We start from the raw sequence: 21,814 nt of genomic DNA, 5'->3' as shown, positions 1-21,814 counted from the left end.
TGGCATCCATCTAGGCAGAGCCTCTTAACAGCGAAATTCCCCAGAGAGCATGGGAGGCCATTTACAACAACCAATCATACAGTAGGCGAAGCAACCTCAGTTCACTTTGCCAATAATGGGATAATGCACAAATACTACATCACATTTCTTTCGCCATGTTTATGTTGTCAAGTAGTGAGGTGATATATGAGCAGGAAAATAACAAGAATAAAATCCACATATATGATTATGATAAACAAAGCATTTTTAATTATTTTTCCCCAAACCCATCACCTTTAACTGCTTCTGGTATTATTGATCAAATGTGCTGAAGGAATACACGCTGATCCTAAACATGCACGGGTTTGACGGATAAACAAAAGTGCCCTCAATCACTGGCAAAAACGTGGGAAGGTTGATAAAGGGTTCAGTGGGAGTGTGTTACTTTTGTTAAGTGCTTGCACGGTAATGGCCTCGAGCTCCTGAAGGCAGCCACAGCGTGACTTCTCTCACCCACCTTGAGGAAAGCTTTTAATGAGTCTAACAACCTTTTCTCTTATTACAGCCCGAGCTCAAACACACTCGGCATAAAAAGGTGAGTAAGACCTACGAAATATCAAAGCCGAGGAATAAAGGTGAACAACATCAGTACAGGTAAAAAACAAAAACAACCTTAGAGCCAGAGGCAGGAGGAGTAGCAGCGAGCTCCAAGCACAGCAAAGATCAGGCGATAAGAACAAACACTGATCAAGTCAGACAGATCAGAGAAGGTGGGTTGCAAAGTGGATTGGTGGTCTAAATGTAGGCAGGCCAAAGCTGCCTGAATTGTAGTCATAAACTGAGATTGTCCAATAGGATGCATAAAAGGGTTTCAGTTAGGTCGTTAGCTGATGTGGCCCTGAGATGATCTGCTGAGATTGTGGTTGAGCTTAAGTTTGTGCCCTGCATAAAATAATGGTACGCTTGATTATACCTCAATGTTTTAAGCAGCAGTTACTAAAAAAAGAAGAAGCGTGAGACTAAGGGAGAACTTCTTTTCTGTTGTGAACGAGGATCAGAATCAAGAACTGGTTCGAAGCTTACCAACCCATCTGAATCAAACTTATCAGTGCTGGCATGTTTTACTGACAGTTGCAAAACAATGACGTCAAAGTCATGGCAGTGCAGCTTTTGCACATCTGAGTCACATGCAAGCCTTTTTCTAATCTGTTTCGACACTCTGTTCAAACTCGGAGATCATAAAAATCTTTCCCTGATGCTGAAAACCTCCCCAATCTGACTCACATGCAGAACTAATAACGACTTTGGTTTCTCTAAAGTCTGAAGAATATCCATCCATCACTAGAACAGTAGAATATGCTAACTCACTGTTTTACTTCGGCTCAAATTTTGAAGCGTCACTCAGCTCAATGTTGCGGTTTTCCAGTCGAAGGTTCAATATCAGTCCCACAGCATCGTCTCCCTTTTGAGAAAAGGCTCTAAAAACCAATTATTCATTTCCTGCTTATGACCAAAGAGCAGACAGTAGAAGATACTGAGTAGGCTGAATGGTGGAGATCAAAACCACATCAAAAAGAGTTTACATTTGCTTTAAAAACACATTTCTAAATGAATGACTGCTGCATGTGTGATGTAACCTTTTTGGTTAGCATGCCAGAAATACATCAAAATATCATTTACATGTCAAATGAGCTTAGTAGTAATACAATTTTGTACATTTAAATCTTTTTAGTGTACTTTTATCAGCAAAATGTACTTTGACAGCATCTGTATCTATATATCAGCGTATAACATTATGGCATTTTTACTGGACATGTATTACAGAGGTAGAGCTGAAGCCATTTAATATAAATCGTGGGGTTTCTCAGAGTGCTCTGAATCCCATCCACAGTCCTAACACATGCATGTTAGGCTACTTAACTAATCATCGGGTTTCTTCACCTCCTTGTAGAGGGACAAAAAGTAAGAAAATAGAAAAGAGGACAAAAGATCAGCAGATTATTCTGTCAATTTAATGCAAAAAAATCAGTTGTACATAGTCAAAAAACAAATTCCTTTGAAAATCAAGGTATTTCTTCTTTGCTCAATTCAGAATAAAATGTGAGTCTCAACAAGCTGTTTTAGTTCATTGATACATCCTGAAGAAAAGAAATCAAGACTATTGTTGCTGATTGAAAAAAGAAACACACTAAAATGACCGCAACTCTAATATAGTGAAAAATAAAATAATATGTTATTTTAAATTTGGCACATTTAAGCCCAAGTAATGTGTTCTAACATGTGCTAATTAGCAGCAATCAAAGAAAATCACATCTCCATTATTGCAGAACAAAGTCAGAAAGGCTACAGTAATTTTCTTGTCTCCAAGCCTCGCATGTGATCTATTAGACTTTAGTGTCCTTCATTAGCAGACAGTTAGACAGACTCCATTCCTCTGTGCTCATCAGCACTTAGAAAAGTTTCATCCTCATTTTCCTTGCAAAGTAATGCCCACCACTACCACACACTTCTAAACCTCAGAGCCTGTGGGTTGTAGAAGCACAAGCAGATTAAAGACAAACAGAAAGGGACGGTGTTAAGGTCGAGTTCAATGCATCTGCTCACAACCTGAGAGAATTTTCATTAGAGGGAATTAGGATTTGAACCACTGAGCCCACTTCCTCGACCTTTAACCTTCAGGGTACAATTCAAAGAGGTGGAATAAAAGACATACATCAATCCATTTGAGTTCTTCTTCCACTCTCTGGGGAACCTTTATGAACAAGGTTTAATTTTCATAAGTAACAGCCTCAAGAGGCTCCAATGTTTTGTATGCTATAAAAGTAATAAATTATAGTCCAGTGCACTCACTGTGATCAAGGCGTGAGTATGGGGGTGTGTGGGCATGCAGAAGATATATACCCATACACAATATGAAAGAAAGAGAGAGAGAAAAGAAACCTAAAGAAAGAAAAAGGGAGATATTTAAACACATCCAGAAGAGGTCAGCTGCAAGACTGAGCCATTGCACTGCCCACTCACTCCCACATGCTCAACATCATTAAAAACAAAAGGGCACAACTGAAACAATGCTGCAATCTGCAACACAACAAACAAGCGAGACAGAGCTGTTGGTGCAAGCGTGCACCATGAGAATCTCACAAGAGCTCTTCTCTTCTCTTCTACCAAGGATGTCCATTTCTGGTCCTAATCTCTGGACTATAAATTGATTATTCATGAAAATATGTTTAATCCCTTATGGAAGTGAGAGCATTTTTAAACCTGGGTTACTTTATCTCAATCTGCGGTTATAAATCTTACAGAAAACAAGCCTGAAAGAAAATCAATTCAGTGAGAATGTATTAGTGAATGCATTTGGTTTAACATGTTTTTGGCTGGGATATACTGAGTAAATGAGCCATACTGCCTATTCAGCCCTCTGGGCTGAAAATTTATTGAGTATCTTACGCCACCCGGTGGGCTGGACAATATCTAAACAAAGGGGAGAATAAATGACAGCTCACAAGAAACAGGCTGGTTATATGTGCAGTAATAATGCAAAACATCTGTTTCACAGTCACATCATTAATTGTGAGTCTCTGTTATTTAGGATCAAGCTGACTGTCAGTTAAAGAAACAACTTGTTTATGTTTCAGAGCTTCAGGGCCGTCGCAAACCACCTCATCTAGAAAGAAGACATTTTGAGGATGGTTAGTGAGCCACTTCCACAGATACTCCAGGTTGGCATCACACTGCCAGGGGTTCCCTGTTATGGTCATCTGAAAAGAGGATTTTCTGTCATCCAGCAGACCTGAGGGGAGATACCATAGCCGATTCTGATTAAGCAGCAGAAGTTCAAGGTGTTGCAGACCCCGGAGGAGCGTCACTGGCAGCTCTCGGAGCTGATTCTCCTGCAGAAACAGCTGTGAGAGTTTCAGGTTGTGACTAAACGTTGAAGGCTTCAGGGAAATTAATTTGTTCCCAGCGAGGTTTAGTGTCTCGAGGTGATGTAGGTTTGCTAGTGTGTCGGGCTGTAGCTCTTGCAGATGGTTATGACTTAGGTCGAGATTTTCCAGATGAAGCAGCTTCTGAAGCAGAGAAGCTGAAATGCTCGTTAAACGGTTCCCAGACAAATCCAGCCAGGTGAGACTGCTGTTGTCGGAAAACCACTCTCCATGAGCTTTTTCAATTAAATTATTCTTCAGCACCAGACTACGGAGCAAGGAATGAACGAAGACTTTGGGGGGCAGATGAATCAGCTGATTACCTGTGAGATCCAACGTACGCAGGTGAGGAATGCCACCCAGTAGGTCTGAAGGAAGACTTGAAAGATTAGTGTGATACAGCTGGAGGTGGTTTAAAAGAGGCACAAAACTCAGATGTCTGGCTGTAATGAAGCTGAGGTTTGTGGACTGGATGGACAATCGTGTGATGTTGGGATATAAATCATCTGCAGGAAAATATGTGAGGGAGCTTTGGCGACACACCACCTCTGCACTCGAAGGTAGAAAGGAGCAAGTGCACAGATCTGGGCACGAGTGGGTGCCTCTCGTTTGGTAAGCATATTCAGCCAGAGCAGTGAGAGTAAGAAGCAGCCACAGGTTCATCTTTAAGAAAAAATACACTGAGACAAAAACAACAGTGTAAAAGATCAACAGGTAATAAAACGGTGACAATGTGATCATAAATGTGTTGTTACCTGAAAAGCACAGCTGAAATTCCTTCAGGTTTTGATCGCTGACTTGATTTTACACAACTCTGAGGATATTTGATTCCAGCAATGAGTCAGGACAAAATGTTGCAATACGCAAACAAAACCAAGCAAACAAAGTGAGTGGTTACTGTTTTCTGTACTTTCTAAAAGTAAGTTGATGTTACCACACATAAATCAATATTTTTTTTTTTCAGTTTTTCAAGAACAAAATGTGCAAGGGTACATGTGTGATGCATTATTAATTAACTTGTGGAAAAAGAAAACAAATAACAAAAATAGGCATTAGGCTTAATTTTCACAACAATACAATGGTGCTTGAGATTCAGAACTCAGCCTGTTAATGTTAGCAGTTTAATGAATAGAGGGATACTATTCCCGAGAATAGCAGGTTATAATACTATAGTTTAGCAGAAAAGCTGAAAACGGGTGAAATGGTTGGCCTGGTTTTGGCCAAAAAGCTGCCTACAAATGTCATTCATTGTTTGAATAAAAATAACAAACAAACAAACGAAACAGGAGGTTTTAGAGATCTCTAGATGTTCTGGTGGGTGGATTATTTTCCTTTGTGTGAAGCTAAGCTAAATGCCAACATAAAATCCATGATAATACTGCAGACTTTCTGATTTAAATCTAAACAAGAAAACAATTTAATATGAACATACTGTACTTTGAATTTAATGAAATAAAAAAGACAATTCTCGAATTTCTTATGTATATCAGATTTATTTATAGTCACAAAGTTATCATGTTTTAGTGATTCAAATCTGACAGGCCGAGCTGGATTTATTTTCATGTTAGATAAAGACCAGCAGGAGTAATATTAAGACTGAAGGTTTAGTTCATTTGCTGTTAGTGATATTATTGAGCGACCTGCTAGAGGCTGAGGTCCAGCGCATGTGATGGAGTCTGGCAAGAAAGCCTTCTTCTTGTTCTCGTGAAGCCACCTCCATAGATACTCTGCCTTCCCGTCACAGAGCCAAGGGTTGACTGTCAAGTCGAGGCCATCCTCTTCCAGCAAGTCAAGTTCATCCAGCAAACCTGGAGGAATATGGCTCAGCTGGTTTTCATCCAGACTCAGGTGTCCGAGCTGAGTGAGTCCCTGGAACAGGTTTTTGGGCAGCTTGTTGAGTTTATTCTGAGTGAGGAAGAGATGTGTGAGGCTATTCAGGCTCTGAAATGCAGATCCATTCAGCGTGTCGAGCTTGTTGTTCTGCAGGCTTAGCCTCTCAAGTTTGCTCAGTTGGCTCAGAGAATTTGCTGGTATCTTATCCAGACGGTTGTTTGAGAAGTCAAGGTTCTCCAGGTGGGGCAGCTTCAGAAGCAGATTTGTTGGGATCTCTGTTAATTCATTTCCAGATAAATCCAACCAGGTCAGGCTACTGTTATAAGAAAGCCACTCTGCATCAGCTTTTCTAATAAGGTTATTCTTCAGCACCAAGCTCTGTAGTGGGGCGTGGCTGAAGACATCTGCAGGCAGATTGCTTAGCCTGTTTCCGGTGAGATCCAAAGTGTTGAGGTGAGGAACGCCCCTGAGGAGATGAGAGGGAAGGCTGTGCAGGTGATTGTTGTACAGATGGAGCCCTTGCAACTTGGGTATGGCATTTAGATGGGCCTCAGATATGGAGGTGATGTTTGTGAATTGGATAGTCAGCAGGGTGGTGTTCTCCGGGAGACCGTCAGAGGGGAACTCTGTCAGGGGAACCTCATTACAGACCACCTCATTTCTTCTGGGATAACAGGTGCAGAGAGCTGGGCAGGAAAGAGCTCTGTGGCAGAAACATGACAACCACAGAAAAGCAAGAACATACCAGGACTTCATATCTAGAAAAGAACACGAGTAGAAGTGACAGTTAAATACAAGGAAATTATTACATCTGCATTTACTACAAAACAATGCTACAAGTAACAAATCTTCAAATCAGTTTATGCACATGGCAATCAGACACGCAAACGACAGTGAAAAAAAATTACTTACTGCAATTGAATGTGTGTCCATTTGCAGACTGCTGCTTAGATCAGATTTATCACTGCTCACTCCCAAATTACTCATTTGTGGAGACGAATCTCCCAACCTAATCATTACTTATTGTGTAAACAAGGACCAGTCACTGCACAGTCATTTGTCAAGGACAGGCAGTTACAACAGAGTGAGCAGCTCATACCTTACGGGAAAGTACAAGAATAAAATACTCTAGTTCTACTAAAAACTCCTGATCCTGAAATAGGTTGTTGAAGTCTATTAGTTAATGTCAGAAAATAAAATACATTGTTGGCTAATTGGTTACTATTGGGTAAAAAATGAAACTACAAAAAATATTTGTACTTTAGATTCTTTTTTAGACAGTGGAAAGGCAAGGAAGGAAAGGGAGTTTGTGAAAGGGTAAAAATAAGCATTCCAAAATTTGGTTGATTTATTTTTCTTGAAACAATATTTATCAGCAACACAGAATGTTTGATCAGCAGGAGTGAAAAAAAAAATGTCACGCAAACAGTATAAAGTCAGCCAACTCAGGCCTAACAGTTCAAATAGTTTGTAATGTGTGTCCAGTTAAGAGACACATCACACCTAACATTGAAATTAAATTATTTTGCATACCTCACTGTTTAAATTGCACAGCCTCTTTTCATTTAACAGCCTGCTATTAAATATTATGTTAAAATATGGAAACATACAGATGCCAGGAGCAACAGTGGAGCAATTAATGTTTTCCCAGAGGTGAGAACTAATGACCATTTCAGTATATTGGACTTTTCAACAGTGAGAGCTCATTAAAAGGAATTGAACATGATTAATTGATAAACAGAATTCAATTAAGCTATTTAGCAATTAGCTGAATAGAATGCCAGCTGTGATAGGACTGAGGGCAGGAAGCCCCGGGGTCGAGACGCTGGTGGTGGAAATAAAGATGGAGGCTTGGATGGAGCTCGAGTAACATGGGAGAGGCGGACAAAGGATGACAAAGGAGCAGTGAGATATAAAGTATGCGAAGTTGAGGTTGACTGTCCTGAAGAAGGCAAGAAGAAAGATGATTGGACTAAACCAATGAGGTCGGCTATGAGTTTAATGGTGTGGGAAAGTATAAGTGATATAAAGCATAGATTAGCCACCAAACACCTGGGAAGAAGCCAGAAGTGTGATTATAGCGCTTCCTTATTAAACTTACCCATAGGCTTCGCTGGTAATAGTAAATACTAATTACTAAACTAGTTTGGGCTTTGTGATATGGCACAACACTGTGCTGTTAAAAGGATGTACATGTGAACAACAACACTGTAGAGTTTAAATGATGCTTATGTAATGAAGGTCTTCTTCATTCCTAAATAATAAAATCACTTGTATATGTTTATCTGTTTATTTTTAAAAAGGGGACTTATACAAAAAGTTTGTTGTGTTTTTATTGGTTATTTGGTTCTAGTTTTGTTTTGTTTTTTAAACTGGGCAGTCTTCCAGGTGCTACTGGTCATTTTCTGCCTAGGAAAAGAAATTTCAATTAGTATGGAAAGTTAAGTTGTGGTTAAGTTGGTGGAAAAACATTACTTTAACACTTACCTGATGTGTAACCTAATTAGTAGGAGAGACAACGTATACCCTAAGTTAATATTGCGATGACAGGATAGTCTTACGTCCATTTTCTCTTGATATTGCCAAAAGGCCAAAAGCCAAGAGTCCCCAGGCATCCCAAGTGCCTTTTTAATAATTCCCAGTGGCACCATGTGATATTAGAGGGCGTTAAATAGCCATAATAGTTTTATTGTAGATTGTAGTTGGTAGATCAAGCAGGAAAACATTTGCTTTAATAATTGTAATTACGTATTGTAATTATATCTATAGTATTGGTTGGCATTATTCGATAAGATGTTTACTACATAACACCAGATAATGGTATGGCTTGAGGGCCAATTAGCAGCAGTCTGTAAAGGGCTGTCAGTTACATCAGAGGCTGTTGCTGGCACCGTGTCCCACCACTGGGCTACATTGTTTTATGCCATGTTATGCTTTGGTATTTTAATGTTGGTGAGTAAACCTGTAGTTGGTCTGCACCTCATCTCTGCCTCAAGTCTCCTATTTGAACCCAGCCGCTACTGGCCATTCTAACAGCTCAGTTGGCACTAAAGAAATATCCTCCACACCATTACACCGCCATCACCAGTCTGAAGTGTTGCTACAAAGCAGGATGAATCTATTCTTCCAAATTATGACCCTTCTGTCCAAATGTTAGAAAAGAAAGACTCATCAGACCAGGGAACATTTTTCCAACGTTTTGTTTAATTTTGGTCAGCCCATGTGAATGGCAACCTCAGTTTTCTGTTTGTAGGTGTGGCGCCTGATGTAGGCTGCTGCTGTAGCCCACCTGCTTTAAGATTTGGTGTTTTGTGCATTCACAGACGCTGTACTGCGTAACTTGGTTGGAGTTTACCAGAGTTTGTAAGGTTGCCAAATTCGAGTGTCACATTTTGAAATAATGTTGTTTTGTGTAAAAATCTATGTAAACGCTAGAGTGTGAAAAACAGTCCACTTGACAATCCAGCCTCATAAAGCAGATATACAGGGAAGAGCAGAGGCAGTAAAAAGCAAAGTCAGGTCAAAGCCAGGAATGCTGTGCTCCTGGCAGTTGATTGACTATTGCAAGCTTACTTATGTTTTTACACCCATTATTCAAAAACACACAAAAATCACAAAAGTAAATGAATCACAAGGTTCACAAGGTAATTAGAGTCTCTAAAAAAGCTGTTAAAACATAAAAAATACAAATAAGAAATTCTATCTCAAAAAGTGGAGGAGAAATGTGAAGTAGGATAAATAACTCAAGTACTTTACATAATGCTTTAGGCAAAAAGAATTCATTTTTTTGAACTGCAAATTAAAAACTGGAAATAAAATTAAAAGACTAACTGCGCACTGACGAGAAAAAGAAGAAAAACACCAGGAGGAGGCTGCATGTCACCTGAGACCTCAGTGGCCTGTACAGCAGGGTTCATTCATTTGCAATTTAACCGGAACAGTCACACAGCTAATAGACAGAATGGATTAGACCTGCAAGTATGAAAAATGATTTTAGCATCTGGGCAACACGATGAACTATTACATTATGTATGATGAGTGCCAGTTGGCTTTAGGCTGTTCTAAAAGATTTATTTCAGTGGAGCCCACTCACTCCACATGCACTTGTGAGATAAAGACGGACCTATTCTGGTATAGTTCAAATGGTCTCTTAAAATACGCTGTAGTCAGATGTGATACCGCTGACAGAGAGATGGCTTCAGTGCAACTATAACAACTATTTTTTTTAGTGCTGTTCGGCAGTTTAATAAAAAAGCAAAAAAAAAAAGTGTTTTCCCCAATTATACACTATCATTTCGTATACAGTCAAGTGTGAGATGAAGGTTTAAAAATCAAATACTAAACCTTATTGTTTTTAATCCTTTTTCTTTGAAATTGATTGATTTACTTTTAAAGACCTGGTCAAGATAGCAGCTGTACATCACTACTGTTTCTGACGCACTTTCTGTATCAAAGTAAGTCTGAATAGTTTTTAATAACGGACATCAATGAACAACATAAATCAACAGAGCTACTCATTGAAATGCTGTTAATGTATTATGTTATTGTTATTAAAGGGTTTCTTTTAATGGATCACCTTAAGATTTTAAACATACTGTATATGAACAATCAATAATTATCACAAATGGGAATAAAACATTGTTTCTGTATCGTTTAGATTATTCTGGCATGTGTTATAACAGTTGTAATTATAAAGGCTCATGAAAAACTGTATTTATAAATCTACAGGACAACCATATATACTGGATGACGTGGTGCTGATCTATAATCATAAAATAAATGCTAATATACAGCAATACTTTGTGTGGTATGATACAAAGAGAGATCTTTTAATGTGTATACAAATGTTTACACACACGCCTATGACAATGATCAGGAAGCAAATTAGAATTAATCACGAAGGATACAGCATGCATTTTCCTCGAATGAAATCCCAGTTGTCATGACACCAGTTTTCTGTCCACATTAGTATTTGGATTTTGTCACTCGCAACAACACATGTAGACACTGCTTCCATTACTGCATGTGAATGGAAATATTATCCAGGGTTCACTGTGAAGAGAAAAACACAAGAAAGGAAATAAGAAATCCCAGGTTGCTTACACAAAATCCACACCCACATTTGCTAGCTAAATGTGTGAAGACCAATTCCTCAAGTTGGGATTCTGTATGATGTAAGAAAAAGAAAAACTGGATGGAAGGATTGGCAAATCTCATAAAGTCCTATTTTATTCCCAACAGGACAGAGAAAAGATATCAAATGCTTAATATGAAAAAAATATTAGCTCACTTTGATGTAACATTGCAACAATGGGCTGGAAAAGTAAAAGAAAGGAACATTTTACAACTAATTAGATTAGCTGGCAACAATTAACATAAAATGAGCACCTTAGACAGGCATTTCTCAGAAGTAAAGAGGGGCAGAGATGCAAAATAATCCACTCACAAATTCTGGAATAATTTCAGGACAATGGCGTAAGACTTTGAATATGTCATCTTCTGTATTACATAATATCATCAAAGGATTCTGAAAATCCAGAGAAATCTCTGTGCGCAAGGGACAAAGCTAAAAATCAATATTGTGCAGCCATGATCTCAAAAGGCATATATACCCATCCAGAAAGCGTCTTTTTCAGGACGCCTCACATATTTCAGCGAGACACTACAGTTCAAGCCAACAAATGGAAATTTGGCACATCATGAAACATAAAAAAAGAAGACATAGGACTTTTGAGCAGCTAGAATTTTAAATGAGACAAGAATGGGACAAAATTCCTCTCCCAAAAGTCCAGCATCTCAGTTCCCACATTTATAGACTATTGTTAAAAGAAGAGAGATCCAAAGATTTTTTTACACCCGTTTCTGCCATCAAATGAACTTAAAAAAAAAAGTACATTCCTCATTTTAAACATCTGATATACTTTCTCTGTTATATTGTAAATAAAATATCAGCTCATAAGATTTGCAGATCATTGCATCCTGTCTTGACATTTTACTCAGCATCCCAACTTTTTTGGAATTCAGGTTGTGCATAAAATCACTCAAAAACCCCAGAGGAATCTTTATTTGTTTAAGTTAAGCTTTCCCTGAAGTCCAGAGTGAGCATGCTGACCTTTGCAGGGTACAATAACGTTCTCTTTTTTATCCAGGTGGTCCTTGTGGAACTTGGCGTGGCAGCAGCGGCATTCGAGCGCTGGCGGAGGCTTAAAGAAGTCCCACAAAGGCCGGCTGCAGACCTCACAGCTGGACGGAAAATGATAGAGCGCGAGGATAAACTCGTGGCCCCTGTGGTTGATGTAGGAGCCGCGATCGCCATGCGGCACGGGTTCCAATGGAGTATCCTGTTCACGCCTGATGTCGTCTTCACTGTTATACTGGATCAGGGGAGACAAGAAGGTAAATGCAACACTTACGATTTGCTTGAAGCAGATGGGTAAACTGAAGATAGGATAGCTGATGAGTCTTGAAAGTCTATGACAGAAAGGAAAGCATTGATGGTCCCAACTCATTACCTTTATCTTTGGAATTTCTCTGACATCTGCACGGTACACATCACTTTGACTTATAGATCTGACACGAACCAGCTTACTGAAACAGGGAGAGAGATGGAGAAGTTAAGTCTAGTGCTAACCTAGCAAGAGATTTACTTTAGGTATAGAATGATTTAAAAATATTGTAAAGAAAATGCCAATAATATGCAAATCAAGTCAGTTGAGATTATTTATTTCATTACCAACTGAATCATACATTTTTTGCCATCATCTTTCTGTTTAGATTTATTTGATCCATTATATATATGAATTGAAACCCAACAACCAACATGATTAACTAAAACCAAAAATTTCCAAACAGTTCCCAGATGAGAGTAATCAGAAGTAAATGTTAGAGAAAGGTTAAAATTTTGAATGAATTAAAGGACAAAACATTTTATATTGATGTAATTTTCCCAGATTCCTTTTACAACAAATATGAGAGCAACGTACATTCATGTGTTCATATCATATTTCTATTCAAGTAACTGTTGCGTAACTCTTGGGTTACAGGAGGAAAATGTGCATATACATAGACGGGCACATCATATTCTATCCTGTGGGAAAGTGAAAAATTACTCATCTTTCAACGACTTTGTGCAGTTATAAGCAGTTTCATGGCCCCTATTGCAGCAGATTTTATCTACAGCAGTTTCTATTATATTCCACCAAAACCTGCACAGCTTTGACTTTGCTATAACTCTTCATGCTCCATGTTGAGTATTACATAAGATGGAAAAGATGATGACAGGTTCACCTGCTTTGGTTGATAGAGGCGGACCCTTAAAAAACCAAAAAAGGGTATTTCTTGCAATGCTGAGGTCTGAAAACTAGAAACAATTAAAATTCGGGATAATCCTCTACATTTTAGACAAAGTTGCATTTAGTAAAACTGCACTGGATGGATTGTGAATGTTTTTGTGTAAAACCTATGGAAATTAAAACCCATTTGCAGATTCCAAAGCTTTTCCCATTGAGCCTTGCTAGAATTTTCATTTGCTCAGTATTTTGCATCATGAGGTACACAAAGTACTTCTCATTTAGTCAATGAACATAACATTTTTGAACGCTGCTTTTAATGACTCACTCATTGTCCGGGGTCATGAAAAGGTTTGCTTTCTCTCGATCCAGCTCAGTGTTATAGAATAGGAGCTTTTTACTGTTCACCACCACATACTGTAGTGAGACAAAGCCAGACCTATACTGGTGTAATACAAATGATCACTTTAAATACACTCATAGCTGTAGTATAACATAATTATTTGGTACTGTTTTGTTGTTTACCAATATAATACAGAATAAACTGCTTTTTCATTAATATTAACACTAACAACTCAAAAACAGTCACATGTTAGATATGGGTTGAGAGACCACGTACTAGCCCTTGTTTCCACGTTTTGTTTCATACACCACGTTAATTGATATAAATTATTTCCTTTTAGACCCGATCAGGCAGCAGTTGTACATCACCAGTGCTTTAGATGCACTTTCTACAAATTTCAAAAACTTTTGAATAATAGGCATGCACAACAAACAAATACGATCACCAGAGGCACTAATTGAAATGCTTAAGTCTTGATTTTTTACATTTTTTTTAATGTATCACCCCAAAAATTCTACACATGGGATTTTAAACATATATGAACAATCAATAATTGTCATGAAGCGCAAGAAAAAAAACAACATTGTTTCAGTTGAGTTCACATTGTTCTCTCGCATGTTATAACAGATGTACTTCTAAAGGCTCATTTTCCACTCAAAAAGAAGCCATAAAACCGTTTTAATACATTTACAGGACAACCATATATAGTGTGTGATGTGGTCATAGAAACAAAACAATCATATATACTATTAGCTTCACGTTATGTGCTACGATACACAGATATAGATATTTATCGTATATACAAATGTTCAAACACATGCGTAATCTTTTTACAAACGCAAAGAGAAAAAGAAAAAGTCTTGTGATAATTATGATGATTAAAAAGAAAAAAGAAAATAGGGCAGTTTAATCGTGAAGATTGTCGCATCTTTTCACTGGATGAATCATTGTAATGGGAAGACTGTCCTGATTCTCCTTTTGTTAAAATGACCAAAAAATAAATCCTTTTTCTCATGACGTCAGCCAGTTTTCTGTCTGTATTAGTGTTTTTTTAGGGCTTTTTGTGTTTTTTTTGACAGTCTTCTCTGAAAAAACATAACACATGTAGGCACCGCTTCCAGACCACCATTACTCCACACGGATGAAAATATTAGCCAGGGTTAACTGTGAAGATAGAGGAAAATACAAAAAAGAAGATGAGAAAAACCTGGTATGCTACCAACAGTATGGCAGGACTTCAAAGGCACACCCACACAAAATCCACACATAGACTAATAAACAAGGAAGCTACCCAGTAATCACACAATGAAAGTGTAGATGCAGGGAAAAAAGCAGGCAGACACAGTTATATTTATTAGTGTGCATGTTTGCCCAAAGAAAAATAGAAGTAGAAGAAATGGTTTAATATTACAGGGAAGACGCCCATTCGTAGACATATAACAGCAGGAAAACACGTGTTGCTACTCACTTGACTTCTATTCTTTTTAAGCTAAAGAGCCTCAATTAGTGTGATTAGCAACAGTTGTGTTTACTTGCTATTTCATTTAAAAATGGCTGCTGTAAAAGGGGTTAGGCTAACTATAGCAATTAGTATAAAGGAAAGAAACAGGGACAAACAACTAGCACCCGTCTCACTTGAATATAACCTACTAATAAATATTGATCCCACAAATTATGAGAATTGCTGATTTGCACATTAACTGACATTCAAAAGAAATAATCTGAGGTTCATGCTAAGCTAAGCTAAGATAACTAGCCACTTTTTGTCATCTTAAAAGCAAGATTTAAAAGAAAAACTTTATATTATTTCATGGATTTACTCCTTCCAAACATGTCGAACCAGAATTTTCCCTAATATTTCTACTTTTTGGTGATATTAACTGAAACATTTTGTAACTTCGGGATTAAACAGCGAGGTGACTTGCATTTAGCTGTAAACTTGGAAAGCACACAAAACCATGCCTCAATACGTTAAAGCCACACATCTCATGCAGAGGTCCAGTTACCCTCTGTCCCTCCTCTTTGACTTTCTTCAGAAGAACATATCATCATCATCATCATGATTATCGTCATCATCCAATGCCCAACTCCAGTCTTTGAGGTCAAACTCAAACAGTCTGAAACATCAAGTATGAGGCGTTCAAGGAGCCTTTAGTGGTCAAAGAGCCTTTAGTGATCTATGGAGATCACTAAAGGTTTTTTTAACGCTTTTCTTTCCAAGCTCCTTAGACTATGATGACCTGGATGGCTGTGTACCTTAACAGACAGCCTTTAGTGATGCGTTAATATGCTAGACAACACATGCCACTGTCAGAAGGGGGCACCAGCGGGATGGTTAGGGGTTCACCAGGTACTTTACACTGCTTTCTATGATGAGTGGGTTAATAGGCACGGCAGCGATGCAGGTGGAGAGGGTCACCAAGCTATGCTACTTACAGTCTCCCAGCATGAGAGACGTTAGAAATGGTGGGGTCAGAGGTGAAGAGATCGGGGGTCAGTGGAGGATGATACGGAGCATGGGGCCAGTGCTGAAGGACAAAAGCAAGTTAGGGTGTGGCTGAAAGTTGAAACTACTAACTGCATTAATGTTCTCATAAAACAAGACAGATACAGTTAATTAGTCCCACAAAAGGTTTGATGCCATTTTCTACTCAGTTAAGTCACTGCTGATGCTCGGTGAGGTGCTGTGCATTAATGATGCATTAATGCTGCATCATTAATGCAGATGGGAAGGTTCAGAAGTCAGTTTAAAGCAAAATATTGTACATCAGCCAGAGCTTTGGGTTTGTTTCAACTATGCAGAAGCTAGACAACGTAGTTAAGAAACAGCATTTAAGACCTTTACCTGCATTTTTTATCATAATCAAACAGTTTGGAAAAAAAACAAGGTATTTTTCATGCTAACGAAAGCTTAGAAAAGGTTCAGACAATTGAAAGTGAGAAGAGAATAAGGCCAAGAAAGCACAAATCAAAACACAAAAGATCTCCTGATGAGCACTAGATTAGTCTAGTAAAATAACAAGCAGCATTTGCTGCATATTTATTTCAGTTAAATTACAAATGCACATATTATTTTTATTGCATAAATATTTGAACAAATTGCATTTTTATACTTCTGTTGTTAGTTTCTTAAAACATCAATGTTGGTGAAGTTTCTCAAACATGCTCAGTTTTATTATTATAATAATAAAAACTGAAAAACATTTTTCCTAGATGACTGTGAAGGGGATACCCTCAGCCAGTATGTAAAATGAAAGCTTATAGTTAAGAATAAAGTAAAATTTCCAAACTTGTTTTTGTGGGTTTCTCACCTTGGCTTCCCCGATGACGGTTGCTGCCGGGTGGATTGGATCTTTACAGCGCCTCGATGGGACATGCGAGGAGAGGACTTGGGCGAAGGTCGTGGGGATACTTGCGGAGAGGAATGGGGTATTTTTTCAGGGGAATTGCGTGCCACAGGGGCAGGACTCAGTGTCGGGTGTTTCGGGATGCGCTTAAGGAGGTGACTGACCCAATGCTTCTGCTCCGTCTGAGAGCTGGTCAGGAGGAGTAGTTCTTTGGCCGTGGAGATGTCATAGTTCACTGTTAATAAGATTAAAAAAAAAAAAAGATGAAGAGCGAGAGATTCCCTTTTTATGACCAAGATTAGATTTTGCAGCTTTTCATACATCCACTTTAGCTTTGATCTTTTTTAGACATGTAGACATGTGAGAATGTGAATATTGGATGCAGTAGATGGGACATTAAATGGGTTTAACCATTTAAGTTTTGTGTGATATCTGATTGCACTCTAGTGTCTTCTGCCTGTTGCGCAGTCCACCCAGGCAGCCAGATGCATGTACTATGTAGAGATTCTTGGGTAATTTTAGTGCAACCGTAAAAATCAGTTACGGTTTCTGTTAAATCCTGAGTGAGCATGCTGACCTTTGCAGGGTATAATAACTTCTTTTTTATCCAGGTGGTCTTTATGGAACTTAGTGTGGCAGCGACGACACTCAAGCGCTGGTGGAGGCTTGAAGACGTTCCACAAAGGCCGGGTGCAGACCTCACAGTTGGATGGGAAATGGTAGAGGGTGACAATGAACTCGTGGCCCTTATGGCTGATGTATGAGGCGCGATCACCAGAGTTTGTGGGTTCAGCTCCAGCATCCTGCTCGCGCTTGCTCTCACCTTCATTGTCATATAGGATCTGGAGAGACAGAAGGCGGCAAATGCAGTTAAAACTTAAAGTTACAGAGGAAGTTTTGTCTTGAAGGTCCGTGAAAGCAAGAAAATAAAGAGAAGGAAACAGGGATGGTCTCAACTCATTACCTGGAAAATCCTTGGAATTTCTCTGACATCTGCACGGTACACATCAGTCTGAGTTACAGGTCGGACATGAAACAGCTTACTGAAAGAGTGAGAGAGATGCAGAAATTAAGTCTAATGCCCACCCAGTATGAGAAACCTACTTTATATAGAGTGATTCAAATTTATTAAAGAAAAGAAGACTTGAAATGCAACAACAGATCAGTTTTGGTTGTTTTTATTGTCTTGCATTATTATCAAATCCCATTGTTTCCACTGGCTTTAGCTTATTCCCATGTTGCTGTTTGCCATTGCAAAGATTGATTATTCCCAGAGGATGAATCCAACACCTGGCAACATTCATCACTTTTAGTTTTACCTTAACTTCCAGACAACTACTGGATCAGGGTAACCAAATCTCTTTAAGGTAAAGTGGCATAAAGTAGGACAGTATTGAGAGATGTGTTGTAACTGTGGCATTTAACACTCTGAAAGCACAAACCTTTGAGTTTCAAGAGTGAAAAATGCCTGGACTTCCACCTGCTCTGTGTAGTTCTGAGTAGTTTTGTGGTCTTTATTTGAGCTGATTTTTTCTATGCTAATTTCCATTATTTTCCACCAAAAATCTGCACAGCTTTGACTTTGCGGTGAGTCACCATGCTCTCTGTGGAGCATTTGATGGAAAAGATGGTGACTTAAAATGTTATAATCTCAGTTATTTGGGATTCAGATATTTATTTTAGTATGATATTGCAAAGCACCATTGGCTAACAATGATTGGTGCTGCTTTCCCAAAGTGTGAGATTTGACAAAGGTTACAGTTATGATGATCTAGAACTCTAGACCTGGCTTGAAAAAGGTTTTACAGCCTTAAAACATCTATAATAATCGCGGGTTATTTTTAGAATGTTAATCCCGTGATAAACGAGGGACCACTGTATTTACTAATGTGTTCCATGTTTAAAAGGTGCTTTTAATGACTCACTCAAGGTCCAGGGTCATGAAAGGGTTAGCTTGCTCTCGATCCACCTCGCTGTTATAGAACAGGATCTTTTTACTGCTCACGACCACATACTGTAAAGGAAATGGAAAACAATAAACAATATAACAATATATGGGGAAATTTTTTTTTTTTTTTTTAAATGCAAGAAATATTGGTGGATTCATTACTTTTTTGTCCCAACCAAATCGCTTGGTGTTCTTGGAAGGAAGTGAGATCCAGCCCTCCAGCCTGGAGTCTGGAAAAACAGGAAGGTGTTAACATACAAAAGACAAAAACCTTTAATTGTGCAAATCACTTAAAAGCACATATTGACAGTTTCATGCTTTGGTGGCACTTTCTTTAAGAAGATAGCATTCAGAAAGGAAATTATTCCTCAGTAATACAAAAGGGCAAGGCACAGGATGTCCTATTCTCTGGTTTGAGACTATTACGCGAGAACTACAAGATTTCTAAGGAACTGCAATTCCAAAACAGAACATGTGCATAGTAGAGATATAAAAAGAAAGAAAGTAACTTAATTATTAGTAGAAATCCACACACAACTTCACTCTCCAAATCTTTTGTAGTGGAATAAATTTCAGCAAAGCTGTGCTGCATCAAGCTGTGCGTGTTTGCATTGCAAGGATTAGAGAGAAAGCCAAACTGTACAGGGATTAGCTACAGGTTCGCGGTGTCAGGCAAGGGTTTGGAGTTATTTTATTCCAAACTCACTCAAATTAGGGAAGAAAATGAACCCCCATACATAATTTTATGGATAAATATTGTAAAAAGCTCTTTCAAAAAATTGCTTTGCTTTAGTTTCAATCCACATCCTGGCTTTGAACTGCCATGCAGGGTCACCTCTAGGTTCCGGTTCGGTTTCAGGCTCAGAGGACGGTTCATAGGTAAGGGCCAGGGGAGTTTGGCCCCGCTCCTGACGCCCCTCATGCTCTTCTTCGTCCTCAGAGTCAGAGCCAAAGAGAGCGTGAGCTGAGCGAAGGTTTGGCCGAGTGTCGATGCAGACGGATTTGTGTGTGCGCTGGTAGGTGAAGGACATTGATTCTGAGGTGTGAGAGTGAGTAATGCGCACTGCACCGGACCATGAAGAGAGAAGTTAAGGTGAAATAAAAGGGATGAAAAGGAAGAGGCATAATGAGGAAAAAGAAAGGACTGGAAGAAAGGTATAAAGAAGTGCTTTCGGGCCCTGAATATAAATGTTAAAGCAAATCTTTGTGATGGTGACAGCAGGATGAAGGGTCTACCTGGGTATCCTTCTAAATCTAAGTCGTTGCCACTGCTGATGCTGGTGGAGTCCAGAGAGTGAATGCTGAGGGATGTGATCTGGGATCGCAGCTGCTCAATGTCGCTCTCTTTACTGTCCAGTGTCATCTGAAGATCTAGACGCATCTGGTTCTCTTCTGCCATCAGCTAAATAAACAAACAGCTTGTTAGCTGAACTCACTTGCTGCATTATCAATCTAATGCAGAATATTGGGGAAATAATTAGAAACACAGAAACATGGAGAAATGTTTTCCCCTATACAATTTCATAGCATCTTAAATGAAGTAAAAAAAAAAAAAACAACAACCCCAAAACATATCAAGCTGCAATTCCTTGAATGGCCACCTGAAGCTGACTTGAAAAGAGTCCATCTGCAGAATGAAAGTGCCCAACTTTCCAGCAGAAATAAAGATGATTAGAGATTAGTAGTTAAACTTCCACAGTTTTAAAATAAATACACTAATGGCCACCAGTGCTACTCCTCAGCCTCCTAGTGGATGCACTTATGATATCAATTTGAAAGTCCTACATCACCTTGTTCTTGACTTACTGTATTCACAAAGTTGGGTGTCCATGCTGCCGCCGACAATACCCATCAACACTGATTGACAGTACTGCTCACAAAGTCACTATATGGAGCTCTTGTCTGTGTTTGGGGCTGTCGGTAGCCTTGGAAGCATTTTAAATGCAATTAATCAGCCAAATATTTTGGTCTCCGTGTGTGGTTAACTGAACAAAAAAACAAAAACAAAACTGTCCAAGAAGTCTGTGATCCACCGAGTATTATTTGGGAATTTACCACTATGAATTGGCCATCCCTACCAACCCTCAAACACTTTTCATTCAAATATGGCCATTTCTGGCTTCAAAAAACCAAGATGCTGAGGGAAATAATAGTAAACTTGAGGCTTTTAAACAAAAGTAAACAAACTAATAGATAGTAATAAAGCTTCATCCATCTTCTATGCACTCTCAGCTCAGGTCCTGTAGAAAGCACTCCAAATCTCTAGCTGACACTAAATATTGAGAAATTCTAGCAAATCTTTTTCCCCAGTATCTCTGCCCGTCTCCTTCTCTACAGTAAGAATTTTAATTGGTAATCAAAATTCAGCCTCTCAGTATCTCACTGATTCTTTCTGGCAAATGTATCTGCTTATACGCCGTGCATTTATTTTCTGGGAGTGTGGGTGTACTGACCGCCTCCATTTCAGCCAGCTGGTTCTGGTATTTTACGATGGCGGTGCTGAATTTCTCCTTCTCTGCTTTCAGCTCCAGCTGCAGTTTCCTGTTCTCCTTCTCCTTCTTGTGCACCTCGGTGTCAGTGCCTTGGTGGCCTCCCCGCACCTTCTCCCTCCTGTTCATCACCTCAGCCAGTTTGTTGACAGCCTGAGAGAAAAAAAAAAAAAATCATGTATTATATACTTTTACAGAGATCTATTTATGATAAATACAAGCCTGGTAAATTCAACAGGAAAACCTGCAGCAATATGTTATGTGTTTCAGTGACTTTTACCCAGAGTTCAACACAACCCTGTAGCAGAAAATTACTCTTAACAACTGATGTGACACAAGAGTAGCATGCAAAAAATAAAGTGTAGCAAACATTCCAGACCTGTGCAGGCACCCAGACACACACCTGAATTTTTAGCGTTCTTTCATTCCACAGCTGCTTTTCAAAGGACTCTTTGAGAGAGTTCTCTTCATCTTTTGCTTTCTGGAGTTCTATAAAAATAGCAAATCAAAACTCATACATGTTTCTTAACATAATGTTTCAGAAATTTGGTTAACAATTTACAGGAAAAATACTCTGTTTTTTTTCGATAAACACAACAGTGGCTACTTTTCTGACAATTTTAGATCTTTATCTGCATAAATAATGCCAACTTTTAACACACA

The 21,814-nt window shown here is 38.8% G+C and overlaps 3 protein-coding genes across 11 annotated transcripts in view; all 3 read right to left on the bottom strand.

The window, feature by feature from the left end:
* Positions 1-1,975: 1,975 nt before the first annotated feature.
* Positions 1,976-4,923, bottom strand: LOC146501755 (uncharacterized). Its single transcript, XM_085132966.1, has 2 exons — positions 4,658-4,923; positions 1,976-4,582 (listed from the first exon to the last, which is right to left on the bottom strand). The coding sequence occupies exon 2, from the start codon at positions 4,563-4,565 to the stop codon at positions 3,561-3,563; it is 1,005 nt and encodes a 334-aa protein (XP_084989092.1). The 5' UTR covers positions 4,566-4,582; positions 4,658-4,923; the 3' UTR covers positions 1,976-3,560.
* Positions 4,924-5,375: 452 nt separating this feature from the next.
* On the bottom strand, positions 5,376-6,762 carry LOC146501754 (uncharacterized). Of its 2 annotated transcripts, none has more exons than XM_085132967.1 (2): positions 6,648-6,762; positions 5,376-6,493 (listed from the first exon to the last, which is right to left on the bottom strand). In XM_085132967.1, exon 2 carries the CDS (start codon positions 6,489-6,491, stop codon positions 5,493-5,495), a length of 999 nt encoding a protein of 332 aa, XP_084989093.1. In that variant the 5' UTR covers positions 6,492-6,493; positions 6,648-6,762; the 3' UTR covers positions 5,376-5,492. The 2 variants fall into 2 exon arrangements, with proteins under 2 accessions (XP_084989093.1, XP_084989094.1); XM_085132968.1 differs by having other exon boundaries at positions 6,644-6,737.
* A 1,326-nt stretch (positions 6,763-8,088) lies between these two features.
* The window catches only part of LOC146501753 (rho-associated protein kinase 2-like), a 42,767-nt gene continuing 29,041 nt past the window's right edge, over positions 8,089-21,814 (bottom strand). The window contains exons 24-35 of one of the 8 annotated variants that reach the window (XM_085132957.1): positions 21,555-21,640; positions 21,116-21,304; positions 19,899-20,064; positions 19,498-19,725; positions 18,825-18,892; positions 18,640-18,728; positions 17,679-17,757; positions 17,292-17,556; positions 16,679-16,949; positions 12,248-12,323; positions 11,848-12,109; positions 8,089-10,787 (exon numbers count right to left, since the gene is read on the bottom strand). In XM_085132957.1, coding sequence (XP_084989083.1) covers positions 10,774-10,787; positions 11,848-12,109; positions 12,248-12,323; positions 16,679-16,949; positions 17,292-17,556; positions 17,679-17,757; positions 18,640-18,728; positions 18,825-18,892; positions 19,498-19,725; positions 19,899-20,064; positions 21,116-21,304; positions 21,555-21,640 — 1,793 coding nt within the window. In that variant the 3' untranslated portion in view covers positions 8,089-10,773. Of the gene's footprint in view, positions 10,788-11,847; positions 12,324-13,840; positions 15,485-15,803; positions 15,896-16,674; positions 16,950-17,291; positions 17,557-17,678; positions 17,758-18,639; positions 18,729-18,824; positions 18,893-19,497; positions 19,726-19,898; positions 20,065-21,115; positions 21,305-21,554; positions 21,641-21,814 lie in introns of those variants that run through there. The other 7 variants (XM_085132956.1, XR_014869367.1, XM_085132961.1 and 4 more) reach the window with 7 other exon arrangements.

This window comes from Neolamprologus multifasciatus, chromosome 15 (assembly GCF_963576455.1).
Source record: "Neolamprologus multifasciatus chromosome 15, fNeoMul1.2, whole genome shotgun sequence".
Classification (NCBI taxonomy): Eukaryota; Metazoa; Chordata; class Actinopteri; order Cichliformes; family Cichlidae; genus Neolamprologus; species Neolamprologus multifasciatus.
This window is presented reverse-complemented; position numbering and strand designations above follow the sequence as displayed.